The following is a 24,281-nucleotide window of genomic DNA, read 5'->3' on the forward strand; positions in this document are numbered from 1 at the left end:
TGTCTCAAACACCTATGGATGGAAAGTATGACATAAACCAATGAGAAAATTTAATTTTTTAAATGATTAAGATACAAAATAAGACAAAGACAAACCTTTATGTAAGACATTTCAGACTGTATCAGCTCAAATGACACTGAAAGACATGGAGCCATGCCACTAGTGTGAGTAAAACCCTCGATGGACTTGAGTAATTCTTACGTCTGTCCCACAATTGCTGGAAATTACTTTCATCTATTGTGTTTATTGTGGCATGCATCCTCTGTCCTGTGCCTGATAGAATTAATTTTAATACACCATTGTCTTTTTCTGACGTGTTTCTGACTAAACAGAAATTACTCACCCCCGAGGTCTTGTACTTTTGCCACAAGTAGCAATCTCTGGAGCCCCGTTCATACCGATAGGTGGGTGGAAATGCAATCTTCTCTTCCTCTTAACCGTGAAAAACAAAGAAAGACAACAGAGTAACATAAGCGAAGTACTGTATTATTTATCATTTATTTTGTAATATAGCATTTTAGTTTTATACAACAACTGTGCAATACAGTAATGAGAGCTTTCAATGGCGAACAGGCGCAAAACTGAAACTCACTGAAATTGAGAAAGGCCTTCCTCTTGTGTCTCTCTCGGGTTAGTTGGTCTGCGCACATTAGCTCCTCAAATTCCCTCTTGGATACATGTTTCAGGATGTCCTGGAGTGAGTAAGCACCAGAAAGAAGCATTTACATTATTATGTTGGATTTCTCAACAACAACAAATGATACAGAAAGGAAAGCTGTCGGTCTGACCTGTACGTCCAAGTCGAGCCTGTAGTTGAGGTCTCCACACCAGAAGAGATGAGTGAAACGCAGGCTGATGTCAAACGCTCCAAGCTGTTTGTCACCCAGAGAAAGCAATCTGAGGATATCCACAAAATTCTGGTTCCTCCTGGATGGTAAAAACATTGCAAGGCAGACATACAATTTTAATAGAGCCTTGAATTCACACAGGAGCCCACACACTTCGTACATAAATACACACAATTCACCTGAGGACTTTCTCACTTCCAGAGGTCAGGTGACAGTTGACAAAGCCAAAAGACGTCCCATTGAAGAGAAAGGAAATCCCAACTGCTCCCTTGTTTCCTGAAAGACATCAGTAATTTTTGTTCTTCTTAATCATGGACTGATATTTTGGGCTGTTGGCCAAGATGTTGTGCATTATCTTTATTTGCACTGAGTGTCTGTGACAGTGAGATCATGCAGAGCGGCCTACCCAAAGTGTTCCCTAAGCCAGTCTTCACGCTGGCGGTGCTCACATGACTGATGCGGCTCTCATGCTCCGGCTTCACAAACACCGCCAGCCTCATATTCCAGAGGGACTGCACTGCCACCTACAGGACATTGTCCCACATTACAATAATTAACAACAGTTTCCAAACAACTTAAGGAGAGGCCCTCCACTGAAATCAGTTTTTCATGAAGGTCGGAGCCCTTTAAAATCCTGAAAAACAGATTTTCATCATTGCTTTTGCACAGAACAATAAAAAGAATGACTTCCTGGAAACTCTAAACTTTGTGAGAGTGAAATGAAAGGATTGACCCAACTATTGCTGTACACTACTCTAAATTAGACTAGATTGTATGTATAATGTCTGTGCTTCAATGCTTGACACGGTTATCTATTGAAATAAGTCTAGTTGGTATTCACCTAACTAGTCCAACAAATTAAACTAATAATGTTATGCATTGCACTAAAGACCAGAAACATTATAGTAGATAATTTTTTATTTATTTATTTTTATTTTTTTAAAAGCAGTAACATCAGATGGCATAATATTGGATCATGTAATTTTATCTTTGTACAGCAGACAGGGTGAATGTTTCAAGAGCATGAACGCTGGAGATTTCTGTGATTTGGGACAGTGAAATGAGCTTTGAATCAGATTTAAATGGCTGCATTAACCGCTTTAACAATATACATCTGGGCTTGGAGGAATGGGCCAAATCACTGCAGATAACCTGTCACTGGGTTCAGCTTCATCCTGGGCTGTTATGTATCTTAACATTCGGTGTGTGTTTTTCGTTTGCATATTTATTAAACACAAAATAATAATCGATTAATACAATTAAGAAAAATATTAGTAAATTGGTTAATATTTGTGCAAAAAACAAGTGATGTAAACCTTGACTTGTTCTGATAAAAGAGTATTCTGATCATTTTACATGCCACTCCTGTAATATTAACACACAATGTGCCATAAAAAAACTGATTAAAACTCAATGACACAATCTATCCGACTGTACAGCTTCCTCTAGAGCTACAAAGTATTATAAACTATTTTCACATGTGCTATGGTACCCCTCTAGTCCTGTAAACAGAATACAATAGAGAAAATTAACTGAGTTTCCTCCTTAAAATATTCTAGGCATTTAAACTTGTGAATCTTTCTCTAATTAAATATGCTAGCTTTATAACTAATGATCCCCATTTAGACCTAAGATTCATATAATAAAGCTGAAAAAAGTTGGAAAATGAAGAATTACTTGTTTGAAGTCAGTGTGGGTATAGCTGCGAAGGGTAGCTTTGATATGTTCTGTCCACTCTCTCTCCCCTTGAGGGTTTTCTTGCGTCCCCAAAGCGTAGATGTCATGAGGGAGCAACGCTGTCGACTCATCAGGGGTGTGTCCCAAACCACAGCAGGTCACCCACGTCTGCAGGCTTCGAGGAGGAGGGGAACTACCTGAATGCACATAACACAACAAATATGTCAACTGAAAGCAACCTCCTTATTCTGATTCAGAAAATTTGTCAGCTTTCTGTGGCATGCCAGTGGAAAAGACCACCTCCACATAAATAGTTACCCATATTCCAGGTGCCAACAAACACAGAGACCATGTCAGGTTCACTCCGCTGAGAGTGCCGGGTTTTCATCAGCTGGAGCAGCTGGCAGAAGGAGTCGCATTTCTGAAAGCGATGACAGTGAATTACGGTAAGAGACACAGTAGATCTCATCAGTAGATTAATGAAACCTGTTATGTTGCCTTACCCGTACACTCTCAAACGTCATCTCCCTCGGTGTGCTGTGGTGACTGTCGACCACCATGCGTACCTTGGCTGGACTGCTCTGGAACTTGACAATCTGAAGGACTGATAGACAGGAGACGTGCCAACAGACACACATACTTATAAACATGTATTATGTATATATAATTATACAACACAATGTTCTTGCAAGCAAGAGAAAAGTTACACACTCTATAAAGTAAACATTTTCTTACTTCTGTCATGTGAGACCCTCTCTATACCAAATGAACCAGCCTTCCTGTCAAAAAGCAGCACTCCTGTGTCCACATCCACAGAAACAGTTTGTCTGCCATACCTCACCATCTTCACCTGTACACACAAAGAAAAACAACATTTACAGAGTCAGAAATCTGCTGATTTGTCTTTCTTCGCATCATCTTTTTAAAAGACAGCGTGTATAAAGCGCCATTTTCACCCGGATTTACCTGAAAGGAGTGGACAGGCAGCTGTCTGGCAGTGTTCTTGAAAGGAGTTAGGTTGGTGGGAGCCGGTTCAGGAGGAGGGGGGTTCGGCTGCACCGCCAGATTGTGATTAGTCACAGCATCTTGTAATGCTTTTAATACCTTTATGGACAGAGGATATCGCAGTGTTACAATCTAACTACACTTCAAACATATATGTTCAGGCTTAACAAAAACAATTAACGCAACCGTTTGCAACAGTCTTTCTGAGTTATGAAAATTTATAATTAAATTATATTTAACCAAAAAGTTATTCTGGGTTAGAAGGATGAGTCTTTTCTCTACAATAAATGGTATTCGAAATAACCAATTACTTAATTAGTGGTAATAAAAACACTAGTTTTTAAGGACTTGAAATCCTGAACTTAAAGTGGACAAAAAAACTATGAATCTGATTTAATGAATTTACAATGACTTGTATTTTGCTTTAATTCATGTCAGCTTAAACTACACACAATATTAGGGTGGTGCAATTACTATTAGAATGCTATTATGTAGTACTGTCCATAACAAACAGGATTTGTTTTTATTACATTTAGTCATGGTGAAAATATTAACAGCCATACATACTTCAATACTGTCACTGAAGTGAAACAGTGGAAACAGTACTGCTAAAGAAATTGAAATTTCATGACAACAAGTGCTGCTAAATAGTTTGTAAAAGAATGAACAACTCTCCTAAATACAGTTATTCTCATAACTCTTTAGAACAGCAGCAGTAATATAAACACACCTTTTTCTCCAAGGAAGACAGAAGGCTGACCAAAGCTGAAATCTTACACAACAGACTGTCCATCTCCATCTCTGGACCCTTGTTCCCAAAACACAAGACAAAAGGCACAATGAGTTTGTATAAAGAAATGGATCGGTTGCCATTTGAGAAATATTACAGTTAGTTACTGTTCTTATAAAAGCATAGGCTGTACTTCACCTGTGCCTTGGTGGGTGTTAAAGAGCAGCTTGGATGGTCGAACACTTTGGCCAAAGTTTCCAGACTTGAAAGAGTCAGATCAATCTCACTGCAGAACCAATTAATGCACAACTTGAGTTTCATTATCATAAACAAATAAACACAAACTTGTCAAAATAGTTTTGGAGGGTAGTGCATGTAGCAATCTTTTAAACAGAACAGTCCACACACTGCAAACTGCTCCTACTGGTCATTTTAATTTCATCATTGAAATTGAGTTTATTAAGAGAAGGCAAACCTGTTTAGGCCTTGGCACGCAGCACCCAGAGTACGCTTGAGGTGGCTTAGAGTTGTTGCCCCTTTATGCACATTCTCAATGTCGAGAGGCAGTTCACTGAAGAGGTAGTCATTGAGCAGGCCAATCACCTCACCTGCAGTACTGTGAAATAACAACAGGTAGAATTCAGACTGTAATATTCTATAATGTCAGTTATTTATGTTCTCTGGATATTGTTGTTGCTTATGTTTGATCTACTAGCAAAAGGAAAAATATCTACGCAACGTGTGATAAACTGTAGACCAATAGCAAGAGAGAGTTCGGTACGGAGCATGAGAACATTGTTTATTAATAGGACAAAAAAAAGTCAAAAGCAGATGCAGTGTTTCAAAAATTGTTTCTATGCTTGATTGCCAACAGGTGCATATGTCAATGAAATATGTTGTTTAGTGGTGAACATATTAATGTGACACTCAGCTTACAATTCAGTTCAATTAAAAGCCACAAGCTGATAAACAGTTGCACGTATAAATCTATCTGATACTGATATGCAAAATATCAAATTAGAAACACAGATTATGCAACATAGAAAAGTACCTTTCAGAAAACACCTCTGAATTATTCTCTTATCGAGCTGAGCAAATATACCTGGATGTGTTCAGTTCTTGCAGCTTATCCAGGATTAGGGCGTGAGGGGCTGGTTTTGCTGGTGGTCCTGTGAAAGGCACTGTGCTGACAGCAGCTGGAGCAGGAGGCGGCTTTTCATCATCTGTTCATACACAAAACATAAAACCCAACATGAATACCAAGCAAATAATACTGTAGCCCTAAGAGGGGGATCTTACACAGTTTATTGCAATTGTTTATAGGCACGGTTTCTATCATTTGTATTAATTATAGTATATTGTACAGAAACCATGAACATTTTGATGGCCCACCTGAGCTCTCGTCCCCAGCGTCTGTATCACGGGGAACAGGGTAGAGCAGAGGAGTGACCAGGCCTTTGTGGGGATGCTGGTACCCCAACACCAAGTCCTCCAGTGTCCGAAAACAATTCACCTGCACCCCCTGTGTTGTCTGTGAAACAAACACAACAGCAGCATCTAAATGCGAAAGTCCACACAAGCTGAAAACACACGTGCTGTAGGTGAAAAAAGACAAGCAATGTAATGCACTGATGCTGAATTCAAAAAGGCAGTTCAAATAATTTAAATTTATTTTGACTAACAATTTCATTTTTTGAAGGACGTGCATAAAACAGGTCACACTGATAACAAATGCATATCAGCAAGGTTATGTGTGTATTCAGACAAGATGTAGCACCAAGGACACATTCAGTTCCATATACAATGAAACAAAAACTACTGCAGCCTATTGCCTATAATCCTCCTAATTAAACTAGTTGTGAATACGGCGAGAAAAACTCTGAAACATACAGGCTTTCAAAATACCTTGAGAAGATTTGCATTGTAATGTGTGCATTAAACTGAGCTGCAATCTGATGATTAGTGGATGTTTCACACAGGACCCCAACCGCTCTTCCGAAATCATGCATGGTTGAACAAAGCAGAAGTATTTATTTGCATGACAGAAAAAGGCACACACAGATGATGCCCTTTGATAAAACAGCACCCCGGAGGGATTTAGAAAAGCTGTGGCCTGTGCCCCAAAGGAGCGGTGACATCACTGACAGCTACTTCCTGGCTACAGCAACACTTGGCCGTCATGTTTCAGTGTGGTCCAACATTCCCCGTCAGTCTAAAATGCCCCCCTCCCCAAAAACACAAACATCATTTGACAAAGGATTTTTTACATGCATATATTCACACATTTAGCCCACAAGCCCAAGAAAATTTTCTCTCAAACTTTCCACAAAACCTTGTACGACTACACTTCAGTGGAACTCAAAGCAGTACGGGCAACAATTAAGACTTAATAAAGGTGCTGGCATACATGCTCACATTACTACTATTCATATGTTAAAAATCAACATGGTACATATTAGACCACAATACAGAGAGAGCTCTTTTCCTGTGCCCTCTTTTTAGAAGTTTTTGTTTTGATTCTGCGGTCAAAGAACCCATTTTTTGGCTTTAACTACCTGTCTGTTTTGCCAGGAACTCTTCAAATAGTACTTTTTATACCACAAGTATCTCTTGAAAAGCAATTAAAAAGAAATGAAAAGGAATAAGAGACAGCGAAAGACAAAATTGGCCTCAAAATATCTCCATGGCCCTCTTGGAAAAACAAAGAGGCAAGCATGCGACTAGTGAGTTAGTGGAGCAAATCCAGGGAGGGAAAATACGTACTGGAGGTTTATACTGATGGCAGTGGAAAAACAACTGAAATAGCAACAGAGTTTAAGGAGCTTCATTGGAAAGCAAAGGATTTTTCCAAGTCAAAGGCTTAAAAGCGACTGCCAGACAATCGTTATTAAACTTGTCATTGAATTTCAATATGCAGACATAGGTTTTAAAAGGCAGATGATTTGCAGTTTAAGAAGAAAGAAAAGTTCATTTTTCTCTCTCTCTTGCTTTACTTACCAACTGAGTGTGTATGTGTGCACTTTTGTGGTTGCAAACCTAATGCCGGTGAGTGTTTTTATAGTCTAATAATTAGGTCATTTGCTGACTAAATGGCCCCCTGCTCAGAGCATGGCTCACAGTCTGCCACATCCAACAGACCCGTTACGTATAATACAAATAGACCCATACAAACACATAACAAATAAGCACACCCATTGGTCAATGACCTAGTGTGTGGGTTGAGTAGGAATCTCTGAGACATAAAAACAATTTCTCCTCTGTGCTGCTGAGCTCATGCTGTGAGCATGCAGCCACATGGCAGAGATGCCATTCAAACAGCAAAGTTTCTGCAGTCTTAACAGAGTCTGTACGGAGAGGAAACACAAACATGTTCCTGTTCTCCAACACAACAGGCAAAAACAAACCATTGTGTGATTCTTCTAACTCCATCTGATCAGTTGTGTTTCTCCCTGTGAGTACAGTGTGTGCCAAGGCCTCAGATATTTATTGTGTTTTTCTTTACTCCTTTTTCAGGCCAAGCATTAGACATCATGGGGCAATTTACACTCACCTGAACTGCTAAAAGACCATCTGCATCAGGAAGAATACGATAGGTGTGAACATGACGTTGGAACCTTTGAAAAACAAAAATAACGGTTATTATTGCCATTGAAAATCACTACAAAGCATTCAAATATTCAAAGGGAAAATGTAAGATTTACATCTCGCTTTGGATTATTTGGTTTAAAAAGAAACCACATCCATAGCTGCAGTTAGACTTTCTTAACAAGGCATCTGTTGTTCAACAGATCATTAACAATGCAGCCTGTTTTAGTTATACAACATTTGGGGGATACTTAGATCATCATCAGCGTCAGTCACTTCAGAGGAATTTGTTTCAGGCAGTACATGAAGATGAACGGCAGTTTTATTCAATCTGCTACTGTATTTTACACAGCCAAAGTGGAACTGTTATAGCAGAAGTACAAAATACAAATGCAAATCAACACTAGGGACAAATGTAATAAACTAAAAGGAGGAATGAGATACTGAGAAAAGAATGAAGGGAAAGAAGGAACACTGTGAGCGGCCAGGCTCAGCTTTCAGGAATGTATCTGGCTTGGGCTGATGAGCAGTCAGCGTAGTGCGGTTGCTCAGGCTCCCGCCCACTTTCAGGGGCCCCAGGGAAGAAAGAGGGGTAAGTGGGGAAACAGGGAGTCATAAGCTGGGGTTTGACTGGCTGAGATGAACTTTACTTGGACAGAACAGGCTGACTAGTCTGGAGAGGGTGCATGTGTGAAGCTGGCCCAGCCTGTATGCACCACTTTTAGCCATAGTAGCTCCTTAGCTGCCTGTTGGCAGATGATGGTGAACGTGATGGATGTGACAGGGTAAGTGAAGCTGTTGAATCAATTTACAAATAGGGACATTGTATGGAAATTAATTTATGGATACCAATCCCATAAGTCAAAATCTAAATGTTTCACAAGATCACATTTACAGTTACGGTTTCATACAAAGCAGGAGTTCTCTGTGTGTCTTCTCACCTAAGTCTTTACTTCTTTAACACATCCTAAATAAATCACTCACCAAATATTTGAAGTAGGTGAAAAATAAAATAGGACATATGAAGCAACATTTAATAACAGAACTGATTTGTGGTGAGAACAGACGGTCACCTTTCCTTGCATTACTACAAAGGCTGTACATTCATGAATGCTGGCAGGTGCTCATATAGAATATACTACTGCTTCCATAATAATAAATATCTCATATAGGTAAAAGTGTTTGACTGTGATGTGTTAAACTGCCTATTTTGTAAGTAGGTGAGTGTGCATGTACTCACAGCAGACACAATGCATAGGCTCCTGGCACAGACTCACTGTCTCTCACTAGGTAGCTGCCATCCCTCCCTGCTCGTGCCAATAAGTCCTCTGCATGCACACGGCTGATGTCACGATGATACCATGCTGCCGTAGCCATGGCAATCAATTTTAAGAGATATGTTCATGAAAATAATCCACATGAGGTGATGAACTTGAAGTGACACAAATTTCACTGTCAGACCTGCTCAGATGGCATCACACTGGAGGTCTGTCACTCAAGTCATCAGCAGCAGAGTGTGTTGAGTGGTCTACTTTAGCATTTAAAACCTCCACATGATCCTCTCCTTCATGACCAAAGTGTCACACAGACACACCTATCAGCTTGCACTTCCTGGGTCCCTGCTGGCTCCTTCTGGGTCACACATGCTGTTGCACCGAATGAAAAAGAAGAAACATCCAGCTGATTGTGAGGTTAGTCCACTCCAACAATGGCCTGATCCTCAGTAGAAGCTCCGGTCCACCTTTCGGGTGATATCCTTGTGTAGAGAGATCTAGTTGCAGCTTTTGGTGGCAAGTTGCTGCACCCAGGTGGGTGTGTTGCTCCAACAAACACAGGCCATCACAACTGTGCGAGGCAGGGAGAGAGAAGGAGGTAGAAGAAAAAGAGCGAGCGGTGCAGAGTCTGAATGAACCAGCCACCCCTGAGGCAATGACGGTGCCTCTAGCTTAACCACAAACACAAGCCCTCCTCTTGTCCCAAAACAAAAGCCCCACATGCAAACAACAGGAAAAGAAGAACCAAGAATGGCAAAACAAACAAATCAAGCTGTGCACACAGCGCTTACATAGTCACACACGCACACAGCAGAGACAGAAACACACCAGATGGAACTCAGTCAGCACTAAAACCAGACAGGCATGCAACAGAAACCAGACTAATTCAAATGATTTCCCAGCTCTGTTGCCATATAAGGGAAAAGAAACACCCTCCAAAAAAGTTCAGCTGATGACTGCAGTTGTCTTTGCTTCTTCCAAGCCCAGATTCCATTTAGACTAAGTCTGCTTGGATGCAGGCTACACCAGGGGTCTTACTTTCATGCTGGATGTTTGCGTGCTGGTGTGTGTGTCTTGTCAGAAGAGTCCCGTCTGCCTTGGCGTGTTTTCCAGCGGTTCTTCACAGTGCTGTCAGAGCAGAGGGAGGGAGCAGAAAGGCAGAGGACAACCCCATTAGAGAGCAGGGCAGACAGAGGAAGTGACTCGACATTCCAGATGGCGGACATAGCCAGGAGAATTCTTGTGAGGGGCTCAACTTCACCAGCAGTGTGTGAAACAGCAGATTACTTCCTTTTTCTCCCTCCTGTCTGTTTTCTTCTTCCTCGAGCTGCCCCAACTCTGTCCAGTTCCTCAGATTCCAAACAGCAACCACAGCTTTTCACTCTCAGGTGAGCTGTTTGGCTGATCCACAGCTTCTTCTTTATTATAAAACATCTTCATCTTCAGATATTTCATTCTCTTTCTGGCATGTTTACTTTCACCCTTTCTTTGTCCTGTCCCCTCCCTTCACTTCCCTTCCCCTCTTGCTCACCGCTTCCCTCTGAGCAAAACACAGTCTCCATATGGTTATGATCATCCCTAACTTTCTTATTTTTGCCCTACTAGAACATCGCCCATTATTCAGCCTTCCTTCGTCCCTCCCTCTCCATTAGCTGGAGCGTATAACTCTGTGGGAAGCTGTTCAGTCCCACATTTACTGTTGTGCCTCTCACTACTCAGCAGAAATGCGCCAACCACCAACCACAGACCCCATAAAATAAATAGACGCAAGTCCATCCCAATCTGATGATGCATCTTCGTGACCCTCAATCTATAATCAGCTCTTTTTAGTATTGCTATGTGCTTTGTACAGCAAATAGTAGAACAATATACAACATCATGCCTGCACAGCGACACTTGAATGAGTTAAACATTGAAATGCCAACATGTCCACAAAGATGATGAAACATGCTGATTATTAGTCGATGTTAAACAGGGATCATTATGGTGACAAAATTAGTTTAGTGTATTATCTTGCTAACATGTGCTGCTTGTGACTATTTGCAAAGTACAACTGAGATTGAGGGGGACATCATAAGTTTTGCTTGTATTTTAAATATCTACCAAATATATATTTTGAGCTGGTAGTAGCTCAAGATGAAAATTTAGGGTAAAACCAAAGTTATTATTTATCTTAAGGGAAACATGAATGGGTGCATCAAATTTCACAGAAATGTGTCTAATAATTCTTCAGTTTGCAAAATCCTGAATACCCACCATTTTATGATCACTGGGCCACCAAAGTCAGTAGGACCCATTATTTGGATACAACAGGTGATTGTATGCAATATTTTTGAGACGTTTCAGTGATAAAACCCTCAGCAAGGTCATTAGATAGTTCATCCTCTGGGTTTCATAGTTTATAGGTGATGATAGAGAAAAACACAAGGATCACTAATGTCAGTTGGAATGTTGTAGGAACATCTTTGAACTATAAGTATTTGTATAAAATGTCATGGCAATCCATTGAATTCTTTTTGAGATATTTTAGCATTGCACCAACCAGCCAATAGATGTTGAAATTTGGTGACAGTAACAGGAAAATACAGATTGGTGACAAATCAAAGGAAGCACATGAGCTCTTTTCCCCTACAGTGAGGGCATCTGATGGCTCCGTTATGCTTTGGGGGTGTTTTACTTGCATGGTTTGGGTTCACTTGTGTGTTCACATGTTCAAATTGTTCTGAGTGATATTTATGCTACACTGAAACATTTCTATCCTGATAGGAGTGGTCTCTTACAGGATGAAAAGCCCCCATCCACAGAGCAAGAGGGGTAAGTGAACGGTTAAATGAAAGTGATGTGAATCATATGTTATGGCCGTTGCAGCCAAAAGAAACCAACCCAATTTAACATCTACTGGAGATTTCGGACTGACATGTTAGACAGCGCTCTCCATCACCATCATCAAACCATCAAATGAAGGAAAATCTTTTGGAAGAATAGAGTTTATCACTCCAGTACAGCACCAGACTTGGAGAATCAATGCCAAGGTGCACCAAAGCTCTTCCTGTCGGCACATGGAGGCCCAACGCAGTGCTAAAACATGTTATGTTGGTTTTGCCTTTCATTTGTTGTTCATTTGTCTGTTTATTATCTACACTCTTCATCAGAGCACAAGCTGTGGTGAAGACACATATCTGATACAGGCCTGGTAATATTTTCCAAAACCACAAAATTTCACTATCATCACTGCAAAATCCCCTACAGATAGTTTTCCCATTTATCACAATAGTCATTCTCAGAAGCAGCAGTTGTGTGGAGCTAATTCGGTTCCTGCCGTGTCTGTTACTTTACCCCGTTCTACCAAATGTTCTGCTTATGCAAGCAATGGAATGGACGGGATACTGACACAGACAGAAACAGCAAAATGTACTCCAACAACACCTGCTTGCTTTCATTTTCCATGCCAGCAGGCAGATCAGCTTTTGAATTTAATTATTATTTTTTTGTTTAACTAGAGTCAGACCGCCATATCTAGATGAAGGAGATGCCAGAGGAGCTGTAGTTTTTCTAATTTCTAACAGGACTTTTGAACATTTCACAGAAATACGTGATTCTGTATTTTATAATTCAGGACAGGCAGCAGGACAGGTATTGATTATATGAGAGACAAAATGCAGTATACATTAAATAACTAAGTAAAGGAAATTATTCTGATTGAACATAAGCCGTGTTACCATAAGCACATCCGCAAGAGGATAAACCTTTCTTTAAAAATCAAGCAATATTCAAAGCATCAAATAGAGCTAGTCATAGTTGTAAAACTGTTCCAAAGTAAGTCAGATCATGAATTTTAACTATGTGGTGAGTAAGTGCTCTGGTTGTGGATCACCATGTGTTCACAACAATTATCTTTCAAGGTGATGGCACCAACAACCATTTAGTACCAGCTGGGGTTGTCAGCAGGAGCTGCTAAAAATGCAGTAGGCTAAAGGTCACTGGGAGCTGCAGAAGCCAAGCAATAGAAGGTCAACAAGTAACACTGCTGCAACTGCCTGACATTTAGTCTTAGTTCATATTCACTGAATATTTCAAGTGCACTAACATTTTATATGAGCGATGTTGACTGCATTATTGTACACCAACAAAACTTTGTTGAAGGTTATATTGACAGCTCTTCACACTGTTTACTATCAGTGCGAGGTTACACTAATTGGCTCAACACTTGTAGCGATGGTGTTTCTTTTAGCAACAGCCACTACGTAACTGCCTCAAATTAGCAACACACAGAAGACCGGCTTGTTAAGAAGCAGTAATACCATGGTGCCATAATGCACTAGGACTAGTCAGCAGTCCCTTCAAGAGACAATACTTTCTATATAAAGAGTTTGCCTGGAATGGCACCAGCTTAACTGTAAGGGGCTTATGGGACTGTACGTAACCTCCCTCAGTCAAAACTGGAAAAAGTCAGTGAGTGAGGAGACCGGAACATTATGTAAGATTGCATTCAGTGACTTTATGCTGAAAATATTAATTGCAAAAATACAATTGTACACAGTGTATCTCAACATATTCAGTGCAATATAGGAGTTAAAACTCTGAACATTACAAACCAATACACAACATTCACCACAAAACTAATTATTGTTGACATGGACTATTTTGTTTCTTTTCTAAAGTAAGGTAACAGAAGTGTGAGGATTCATTGCAAAAGTCTGAGAACTGCCAGATATCAGGTGTTACATAAAAGCCACATGCTCCTCATAGAGAAGCCATTGCTCCCACATCTCCACTCTTACAACAGTGATTGTTTGCTTTAATTTATTAGAATGACTTCTTTTATACTGGAGGAGTCTAAAGCTTAGCTGTTCGGTATTCATTAAACAAACAAGACTGTTAGGGTCATATACAAAAGTGAAGCTGCATGTCTACCAGCTGTGATAGCATGGGTAGTATTGTAGTCATCTTGTGATTTGGATGGTGTCAGGACAAATTGTAGTCCTGGAGACACCCACTGGAGCAGGAAGTATAACAAAAGCAGTTTTGAGTATGTTAACAGCGGTCATGAAACAATCAGCCAAAACAAACCACCTGCCTAATACTGTCAGGCCTCTTCAGATCACCAAAGCTGCTCTGATCCATAGTGGCATGAACTCCACAAGACCTCTGAAGGTGTCCCCTGGTATCAACCACCGAGACGTTTGCATTCGATTTTTTAAGTCATGTAAGCTGCGTGGATTTGACAGACTTGTTTTTCCAGCACATCACAGATGCTCAATCGGATTGAGATCTGGGGAATTTGGAGACCAAATCAACATCTTGATCTGTTTGTTGTGAACTATTCTTGAACAACGTTTGCAGTGCAGCAGGAGGCCTTTTCCATCTGATTGTTGCCACTGCCATCAAAGAATACCGTTGTGTGTGTGGTCTTCAGTAAAGTTTAGGCAAGTAATACATGTCAAAGTAATATCTACATGAATACTAAGATTCAAAGTTTTCCCACAATCATTGCTTTGAGCATCACACTCTCCACCGCCTTGCCCTCTTCCCACAGTGCATCCTGCTGCCCAGTCTTCCCTGGGTAAATGACATGCAGGTGCCTGACCATCCAAATAATTAAAAAATAACAATAATTAAACTTGATTCATCAGACCAGGATATTTTATTCCATTGCATCATGGTCCAGTTCTAAAGAACTGTACAGTAGATGACAAAGGTCAGCATGACCTATCTGCCCCATATGTAGCAAGCTGCAATGCATTGTGTGTTAGGACACCTTTTTTCCATTGCCAGCATCAAGGTTTTCATCCGTTTATGCTTCAGTTGCCCATCTTTGAGCCTTGGGCGCCCATGATCCTGATAGTTCACTGGTTGCCTTTCCTTGTACTAACCACTAGATACTGGGGAAAAAATCCATAAGGGTTCCAATTTAGGAGAAACTCTACTGTCCCAGTCACGTAGCCTTCACAATATTGGCTATTGTCGAAGCTGTTAGACTATTGACCATTTTTCCTGCTTCCAGCACATACCTTCAAGAACTGACTGTTCACTTACTGCCTAGTTAACTACAACTACAACTTCACAGGTGTCACTGTAACAAGATCGTCAGTGTTATTCATTTCACCTGTCAGTGGCTTTAATGCTATGGCTGTCTCTGTCTATAGACAGATTTTGGCAAAGTGACAGCATCACAACTGTGCAAGATGAAGTCAAGAAACTTTACAGGTATGTAGCTGCAGTAAAAATGAAGGCCGAGTCAGAAGATGGCTGTGGTACGAGCACTTGCAGAATACTCATGGGTCAGAACGTCAACATTTTGACAGGTTGGTGAGATCCCATTCCAAGATGGTCTCTAGTTATTGTGGAGTATAACGTAGAATGAGGAGCGCTTTAACCTATTAAAGAGCTTAAACACCTTACTGATGATTTGGCAGTGTAATTCACACTCATGCTGTCTTTTCCAACAGCTTTAAAGAGATCTCATACCTTGTCCCCATAAGCTAGTTGAAGGGAGGTCAACACAAACATTCACAAATCGCATTCATTATCCTTGACTGCCAAGTTGCGACAATCTAGCCATAAAACCAATCATCTAGCTCCCTCATTAATCAATGGATTTACCATTATAGCATTGAGCCAATTCAGAGGCAGTCACTACCAATAAATGTAGGTTCTTCAATATACCTGAAAGCCGGGTCGAGCTTGTGCTGCTATCCTAAATGAAACAGTCCAACTTCACGGTGATAAAACTAAGAGATTCAGGTAGTTCTTCTCAACTCATGAAGTCAAATATTCTAAATATTTTGGACATATGGTGGTGACAAAAAGAAATCTGACCCAACCTGGGAAAAGGTCCAGATTCCAAAGGTGGGCAGTTGAAGTTTATATAAGCTGTATTGCATTGTTCCATTTCTCTCAAATAGACACTTTAGACTTCATTTAGATAGATAGATAGATAGATAGATAGATAGATAGATAGATAGATAGATAGATAGATAGATAGATAGATAGATAGATAGATAGATAGATAGATAGATAGATAGATAGATAGATAGATAGATAGATAGATAGATAGATAGATAGATAGATAGATAGATAGATAGATAGATAGATAGATAACTTTATTATCTGTTCAAAAAACAGAAATTTGTCTTTTGTCACGTCTGTAAGACAAAATGTGAAAACCACACTCAAACATTAAAAGTACCCTTACACATTAAAAACGCAGTACAATAAATAAAGGCAAGTAAAAGACATAAAATAACTAAAAACACTAAAAACACAGTGCAGTCTATTTTGTGCTATTAAGATCAGCTATTGCAGAGTGGATGAAAGATTTTTTTGTAGATGTTTTTCCTGGGCAGTGGGGTTCTGCAGCATCTGCCTGACGGCAGCAGCATGAAGGAGTGGTGGAGGGGATGTGAGGGGTCCTCAGTGATGAAGGTGGCTTTCCTCATCACTGAGCATTCATACAGTTCACACAGGGGGCGTTGGGCTGTTTGAGTGATTTTACTGGCCTGAAAGTTTTAAAACCAAGTGCAGGTTTTACAGTCCCATGAATTGGCACGTCAGACATGACAGTATACTAAATGCTATTAACTTGCTAAAACAATCCTGCTCATTACCATGAATAACAGACCTAATTTGGAAAGATGATTTGGTAATGAAATTGATGCCAGTTGTAAGACCCAGTTTATTACAGGGCAGTAAGTCAGCATGTCACTTAGCTTTCTGTAAACCTTCCATAAGCGCAGATTGCACAGGGCTTTTGTTAGAGAAACCATCTGTTGGCCTGGCTACCACAACAACTAAAATCCAACTAATGCCACTCTACTCCAGTCTAATCTGTAAGAAAGGAAGTCCTTGAACATCCACACAGTCCATTCACAAGACAATCTTTTAAACTTAGTGAGGCTCTAGGAGTATTTTAAAACTAACTTACACTTAGAGCAAATAATGTATGCAATACTTATATGCAATTTTTATCAGGTTTTTACAATGAGACCTTTAAAAAATTGAAAGTCATATGCCCCATTGTTATTTGTAAATTATCCTTTCATGAGAAAAATCTTTTTTTAGACATATATATAAAAGTAATATAGAAAACGCACAAGCTGTGCATTGTTTAGTCATGACATTCAATCAGCACAGGTCAAATAAGACACGGATTTCTCTGTGGTTGCCATTCATAATTCTGACCTTGTTCCTGCATAAGTTTTTATAAAAAATGAGCATGTGTGTGTGCAAAGTGTGACGTGCATAAAATTAGGCATCCAAACATGTATTTCAGAAAAACTGGGACTGACGCAAAATTAACACAATGATCAATATAGCTTTACTTCAGGACATGGCCTGTTTAAGTTCATATCTGTCTCAGCTTCAAGACTGAAACTACCTACAGCTTTGAGCTCATGATTTTGGAGTCACATACACAACAGTATTTTTACCCAAGCTGTGGACGAAAACAGTAGTGTTATAATGAATTAATCAGATTTTCTCTGAAATATCCTTCCCTCAGGTAAGCTGAAGGGAGGGCTTCTAGGTTGGGAGGTCAAGGTATAAAAGCAAAGGAGAGGCAGTGACTAAGAGTCACTCACACAAATAACAGGGAGGGATTAGAGAAGACAGCAGAGAAGACTCACTGACGGAACTGAGGACTCGGTAAGTGAGCTGATTTTCCTACTGACCGACCTACTGCACATTAGAAATAGATCAAGAGTGTGATAACTCAAAATCTGAATTATTGCATTTAGTGAAGATTTATCATTGTTAATACTTCACAGGAATATATATTTAAACCACTTTTGTCACTGTTTGTATTATCACTAACAAGAGCTACATGCTTAAGAATATGTTCGGCTTGAGGAATGCTCGCTTGATTGTTTTACCTCTAAAATCAGAAAGGTTTTCTTTTTTACAAGGAATGTTTTCAAAAAATGTTGGACGCATGTCTATAGTATCGTAAAGTTTCCACTTGATGCACAGCAGTCATACTGATATACCGATGATGGGTCTCTTGAATTTTACACATTATTCAGTCTTTTTAATGTTTTTATTTACAGACTGGATCTGTAACTTGCCATCAAGATGTCAAAGTAAGTATAAAGGATTTTAGCTAGTAAACTATATTCAGCGAGAATCCTGATAGTAACTAGTTTAGATCAAAAAATGTATTATTGTAGTGGTGTAAGGCAACATAATACCAGAAATGGAAATCTAATAAACCTATTTATTATCATTATAACAGTAATACTTTATGCTGCCTCAAAATTAACAATTCCTCTTTTAGCAAAAATGCCAGATTTCAATGATTTGTGAATGAATCGTGTATTGAGATATTTAATATACAATGCTGACATAATTATTTTGAATAAATTGTTTCTTGTTTCATTTGATAGAAAGGCTCATGCAGGGATCAAAGTGATAATTCCTTCCCAAGAAACGAAAAGAGTAGTTTAGATGTAACAATTTAACATCTCTGCAGTGTCTATGATTCTTTAACACTTTAATTATTTTACAGTTTTCACATACTGTATTTTTTTATGTATATATGATATGGCTGTTAAGATAGACAGTGTGGATCTTGGAAGAGAGATGTACAAGACAAGCTTTAAAAGGATTAATTGGCAAGCACCTGAAAGAGGCAAACACCACCTGGGATCACCTGTTTTTGCATGGCATACGCTGTAAGCACAGTCGCTTTGCTGTGTGCAAATGGGCAACAAATATATCATAACCCAGAAAGAAAATCTTTGCATTATGATACAAGACTTAACACATGTGCATCCAAACTGCATTATAATGAATGTACTCTTCACTGAGTTCTGCAATGAAAGATCACCACTCTTTGTTTTTTAAGTCAAACAGCTAGTTGACATAAAAAAAAGAACTATTTTATATAATGTAACCAATATGTAGGAATTCACCAGAATACAGTGATGTCTTGTGTCCAGATTAGACTCTAGTGCCAGCAGGTTCTTTTCCATTTTAAGCACTAATCCATCCTCACAGGAGAGGAATAAGACAGTGGGTGGACAGTAGGGGGAGTTTATCCTGTAATTAGAAATGACAGCCATGGTATATTGTAGATGTACGATAAGATGACACGACAACTTTGGCCACAGAAAAAGGTCGTTTTTGCTATGCACTAACAAAAACAACTATACTATGGAGAGAGGCACATTTGGGCTTGGCCCTGAACATGTTCCACTTTTAATCAAACATGTTTAGAGCAACTAGTCAAATTCATTGTGTTTTGCTTTTTTCCCTTTTCAGAGTATTCAAGAAAACCAGTGGGAATGGGCATGTAAGTGGCTTCAATATACAATATAGTCATTACAGGGCACCCCTTTGGCAGAGGGAGGAGTGCAATTTGTATGTCGCTGTTCCAACTTCCAGAAATAGCTTCAAAATTCTTGTAACCCTGGTGAACCGTTTCCCTCTTTGCTTTTTTCCATTTCTCTCAGATTGCCCTGTACTTGGGGAAGAGAGACTTTGTGGACCATGTGGATTCTGTGGACGTAGTTGGTGCGTGGCACAATTTCCTCTAAACATATGTACACACTGTGTATGTGAATCTGTGGAATGTAAGGCCATTAAATGATTATTCTCCTATTTGCAGAGGGGGTAGTTAAAGTGGACTCTTCTGGTCTTGAGGGCAGGAAAGGTACTTATATTTTATACACTATCAATTATAAACATTATAAGCCATGAACCATGACAGCACACTCTAATATGCAACTATGTCCTTTTCCATTACAGTATATGTCTACCTCGCTTGTGCCTTCCGCTATGGAAGTGACGACTTGGATGTCATCGGACTGTCCTTCAGGAGAGACATCTGGATCAAGCGCGTTCAAGTGTATCCAGCTACAGAAAACCCAACTAAAACACCAATGCTAGAATCCCTCCTAAAGAAAGTTGGAGAGCAAGGATATCCCTTTGCGTTCCAGGTGAGGGAGCATAATCTCCTTACATTACATCAGCTGAGTCCTGGTGCTCAGTCCAATCTTATTTTGATCAAGCACAGATCACATCATCACCATCAATTTACTATCCAGTCATCATTTTAAGTGAATGATTATGAATGTGCTTTGTTTCTTCTTGTTTCAGATGCCAACAGATCTTCCATGCTCAGTGTCATTACAGCCTGGGCCAGGTGACTCTGGCAAGGTACACCATCTTTCTTTTCTTTTACACATACACTAATGTCTGACAAACAATAATTGATTTGGATTTTGTTCTGTTGTAGGCTTGTGGCGTGGACTTTGAGGTTAAAGCATTCCTTGCCAATGAAGCAGACAATCCAGATGAAGTGATTGACAAAAAGTATGTCTGCTCCCAGTTAAACCATACTGTCAGTGCACTCTGAGCAATCTTGAGCTGAATAAATAACATGCAGAGAATCATCAACTATGTCTTTTATCTGGTCTTAGGGACACTTGCCGACTGATGATTCGTAAAATACAGTTTGCACCAGCTAACAACAAGGCTGGACCCAAGGCTGAAATCTCAAAGCAGTTTATGATGTCTGACAAACCAGTTCACTTGGAGATTGCCCTTGAAAAAGAGGTACATGAAAACAGTAATTTTGATATTATAAAGGTTATGTTATTGCTAAATATATTCTAAATAGATTTTTCGTATTTATAGTGTTATTACCATGGAGATCCGATCACCGTCAAAGTAAAAATCAACAACGAAACCACCAAGACCGTGAAGAAAATCAAAGTCTCTGGTAGGCAACAAGAAAATGGTTAAAGCCTGATTTCATTTAAAGTTACATATACATAGTTTATATATTTTTTTATATATATATATATATATATATATATATATATATATATATATATATATATAGACACAGAGAGAGAGAGCGAGAGAGAGAGACAGAGAGAGAGATTTTTTTATACATATTTGTATTTTTTAACCAACACCTCTAATGCGAACTATTTTGTATTTTTAGTTGAGCAGCTAACAAGTGTGGTCCTCTACTGCTCTGACATTTACACCAAGGAAGTATGTTGTCAGGAGTTTGCGTAAGTAAACAGGATTTGAATCATTTTAGATTCAGTTTTAATAATGATTTTATTTACTAACTGAAATTGCCAGCCCATAAAACTATTCTTACATCTCAGCATCGTTACATCTGCTCTGTGCAGCTATTAATGAGAAAATGCTTTGTATATTATTCCATTTCATAAACTTAAAATATGGAGTGTGAATACGCAAATTAACACACATAATGGCATTTAAGTGAAGCTATTATTTATGTTTTGTATGCCTTATATGTCATGTGTTTATGTACTATTACTAACAGGGAGACAGTAAATGCAAACTCTACACTTGACAAGTCCTTCCAAATAACCCCCCTGCTTTCCAACAACAAAGAGAAGCGAGGTCTTGCGGTGGACGGACGGCTAAAAGATGGGGACACCAACCTCGCATCCACAACATTGTAAGACATATTAGGTCTTTCAGCAGAGGGTTTACAGTGACGCCAGTACAGGCTTTTATCCTCTTAATGACTGGTGGTAATGTTATAGATTGTGTCATCCACTTATGGTGTCTTAAACCAAATCCTTCAGCTCTGAACGGTAAACTATTCCTGTCTCCTCACAGGAGTCAAGGAGAGAAGGAGATGCAAGGAATCATCATCTCCTATAAAGTCAAGGTCAACCTGTTGGTGTCCAGTGGAGGGTAAGGCTTATCTGAATAGAAAATATCAGTTCATGTTGTCTTCATATTTTGTGACAAATTGTGCAAACTAATAGTTCCTTTTGTTGATTCTCTCTCACCAAAGCCTGTTGGGTGGCCTAACAGGAAGGTAAATATTGATTTTCCTCCCTTTGTTGACAAGTTTTATTTGGGTAAAGAATAATAACAATAAAAAAAATGAATATTAAATGTTGTTTTTCAGTGATGTCACTGCAGAGGTTCCTCTGACTCTGATGTCCCCAAAACCTGCAGGTGAGTGCAGCATTTTGCACATCATTGCCATTTAAATACTTGCTCAGAAATTTCACTTCAACAAATCAGACAGTGGTGAATTTTCTGTTACTCTTCTGATCATCTATTATGTCATGTTTCCCCCTTTTTTCTTTTTTTGTGCATGTCACTGCTGTTCACTGAGCAGAAGTGTAAGTATAAAATTGTCTCTGCGTAAAAACATGTATTTAACTGTGGCAGTGACATTCTGTAACTAATTTCCTCGTGTAATTGTGTGTTTCATGAACAACAGCACATTGGATTAAATGCCTTTTCAATTCAGGTGAGGAAAAGTCATTAAGTTTAATGGTGTTCACTTCTTCAAGGGTTACTGTCCTTTTAAGCACCCTTAAACACAAAACTATGAGACCAAGTTTATGATTCATAATCAATAAAGTCTAATGACTGCTATTTGTAAAACAAACATTTGATCATTTGAGGTTGCAAGCTCTTCTAAAAGAAGCAATAATGGGACAGCCTTCGAAGGAGTGCATTGTTTCCCCTTTTACCGGTGTTGCATTTGTATAAAATATTTAATTTGAATAACTTTAACCCTCATGAAGATTTTTTTGGAAGATCCTCAAGTAGCTCCTTATATCAGCATGTATTGCTGATTTGGTAAATTATGCAAGAGCTACCACTATATGCGTTCGATAAAGGGCCCGTGTTATGAATAATTAAAAAGTGGAAGCCTGCATCGCATGCTACCAGTTTTAGTCCCGTCAGTAACGAAAATTAGATGGAATGTGTTCTGTAAGTTACCTTGGTGATGTCAGACTCAGTTGTGATTTCGTGCACAGGGCGGACATCAAACTTGAGTCCTCTGATTGATAACCAGCGAAGGAAAATCATCTCTGACAGAACTCAAGGAATTCAACACTAATGAAGAAAAGCACAAAGTGACATGTAGTTACTACAATGCTCTTATTTCCCCTGTACATACACATTTTTATTCATAAATCACTGCAAACACTCCATCACTGTAAGAGTCAAAATGTGACATTTCTCTCAATGCATTCAGACAATTGTATAGAATTAAATATTTATTGCACAGTTGTCAAAGGAAATGTCCAGTAGACATAGAGTAGACCTTTCCGGACATGTTAAGGATACTAAATATGCAGAGATTAATTTATCCATATTCTTTATTGTTGTGTTATTAGAGCAATAAGATGTGAAGAATGAATATATGGAATCAATGTTCACAAATTACTTCTACTTGTGTCACTCTTCTTAGAAGAATATGACAAAATAAACACAATTTCCCTAAATGCCGGCTTCTTTTTATTTTATTCAGTATCTTTGTGTCAACATTTCTATTTAATACTTAGTGCAACACTGCAAAAAAAAGTAGATTAAACATAACTGTTAATCATTTCACCGACAAATGATATACTTTTATTTCTATGTTCGCAATCATTTTGGTGAGTCACATTTCACAATTTGTATTTAGTGCATTTATAGTTGTTCCCAAACATTGCTCTTAAAAGGTAAAGCTTCTCTGAAACACTGCTCTGAATCACGCTGCTTTCGAAAATACAAAATCATTTCTATCCTTTACATATTGATGAGACTTTCACATGACCCACTTGTCCCAAAATGGTGACTCAAACTGAACCACTCTTCATTCACTTTTTCCATTTCTTTTACTTATGACTTTTCCAAAACAAACCTCAAACCCACAATCTTGCCTACAATGGTGCTTGAAAGCTTGTGAATCCTTCTGAATTTTCTATACTGTCTTCTATGTGGAATTTTTGCATAGATATGACTTAAAACAGCCCTACATTTTCCTGAAAGTCAGGAAAATATAAAACAAGAACCTAATTAAACAAAATAGACAAAAACATTATAGTGGTGGTAAGGAAAGGACATACATTCACTGAGGATAATGATTCAGTTTTACATATCAGCTTTGGGACGTTGGTGGGTTTCCTCATATGAACTGCTCACTTCAGGTCCTTCCACAACATTTCTGTTGGATTAAGGTCAGGATTTGACTTGGTCATTCCAAAACATTAACTTTAGTCTTGCTTAACCATCCTTTAATGTAACAGCTTGTCTGTTTGTTTTTATTTTTCTTGCTGCATGACCTACTTTCTCTTGAGAGCCAATCTGTAGACAGGTGTTCAGGTATTTTCCTTCAGAATTCACTGGTATGATGAAGACTTAATTGTTTAATCAATAATGGCA

General features: G+C 38.9%; 2 protein-coding genes across 5 annotated transcripts in view; one reads left to right on the forward strand and one right to left on the reverse strand.

Annotated features, from left to right (window-relative positions):
• Positions 1-10,633, reverse strand: part of inppl1b (inositol polyphosphate phosphatase-like 1b) — a 29,054-nt gene extending 18,421 nt beyond the window's left edge. For 3 of the 4 annotated variants that reach the window (XR_008603756.1, XM_035955730.2, XM_055016759.1), the window contains exons 1-17: positions 9,086-10,633; positions 7,811-7,874; positions 5,653-5,791; positions 5,363-5,483; positions 4,736-4,876; positions 4,459-4,546; positions 4,261-4,338; positions 3,492-3,629; positions 3,261-3,375; positions 3,029-3,129; positions 2,844-2,946; positions 2,526-2,722; positions 1,255-1,372; positions 1,028-1,124; positions 789-927; positions 593-692; positions 344-432 (exon numbers count right to left, since the gene is read on the reverse strand). Coding sequence is in view for 3 of the 4 variants with exons in the window: in XM_035955730.2 (XP_035811623.2) it covers positions 344-432; positions 593-692; positions 789-927; positions 1,028-1,124; positions 1,255-1,372; positions 2,526-2,722; positions 2,844-2,946; positions 3,029-3,129; positions 3,261-3,375; positions 3,492-3,629; positions 4,261-4,338; positions 4,459-4,546; positions 4,736-4,876; positions 5,363-5,483; positions 5,653-5,791; positions 7,811-7,874; positions 9,086-9,222 (1,965 nt within the window). In the remaining variant the exon portion in view is untranslated. The remainder of the gene's footprint in view (positions 1-343; positions 433-592; positions 693-788; positions 928-1,027; positions 1,125-1,254; positions 1,373-2,525; positions 2,723-2,843; positions 2,947-3,028; positions 3,130-3,260; positions 3,376-3,491; positions 3,630-4,260; positions 4,339-4,458; positions 4,547-4,735; positions 4,877-5,362; positions 5,484-5,652; positions 5,792-7,810; positions 7,875-9,085) is intronic. The other variant, XM_035955732.2, reaches the window with a different exon arrangement.
• A 7,033-nt stretch (positions 10,634-17,666) lies between these two features.
• On the forward strand, positions 17,667-23,359 carry arr3b (arrestin 3b, retinal (X-arrestin)). The gene is made up of 16 exons (XM_055016914.1): positions 17,667-17,762; positions 18,164-18,196; positions 19,377-19,407; positions 19,568-19,628; positions 19,723-19,767; positions 19,863-20,053; positions 20,214-20,273; positions 20,353-20,429; positions 20,537-20,672; positions 20,754-20,838; positions 21,067-21,139; positions 21,421-21,558; positions 21,723-21,800; positions 21,904-21,927; positions 22,021-22,371; positions 22,889-23,359. The coding sequence occupies exons 2-15, from the start codon at positions 18,189-18,191 to the stop codon at positions 22,103-22,105; spliced, it is 1,092 nt and encodes a 363-aa protein (XP_054872889.1). The 5' UTR covers positions 17,667-17,762; positions 18,164-18,188; the 3' UTR covers positions 22,106-22,371; positions 22,889-23,359.
• Positions 23,360-24,281: the final 922 nt, after the last annotated feature.

The sequence above is a fragment of the Amphiprion ocellaris genome, chromosome 13 (assembly GCF_022539595.1).
Source record: "Amphiprion ocellaris isolate individual 3 ecotype Okinawa chromosome 13, ASM2253959v1, whole genome shotgun sequence".
Taxonomy (NCBI): domain Eukaryota; kingdom Metazoa; phylum Chordata; class Actinopteri; family Pomacentridae; genus Amphiprion; species Amphiprion ocellaris.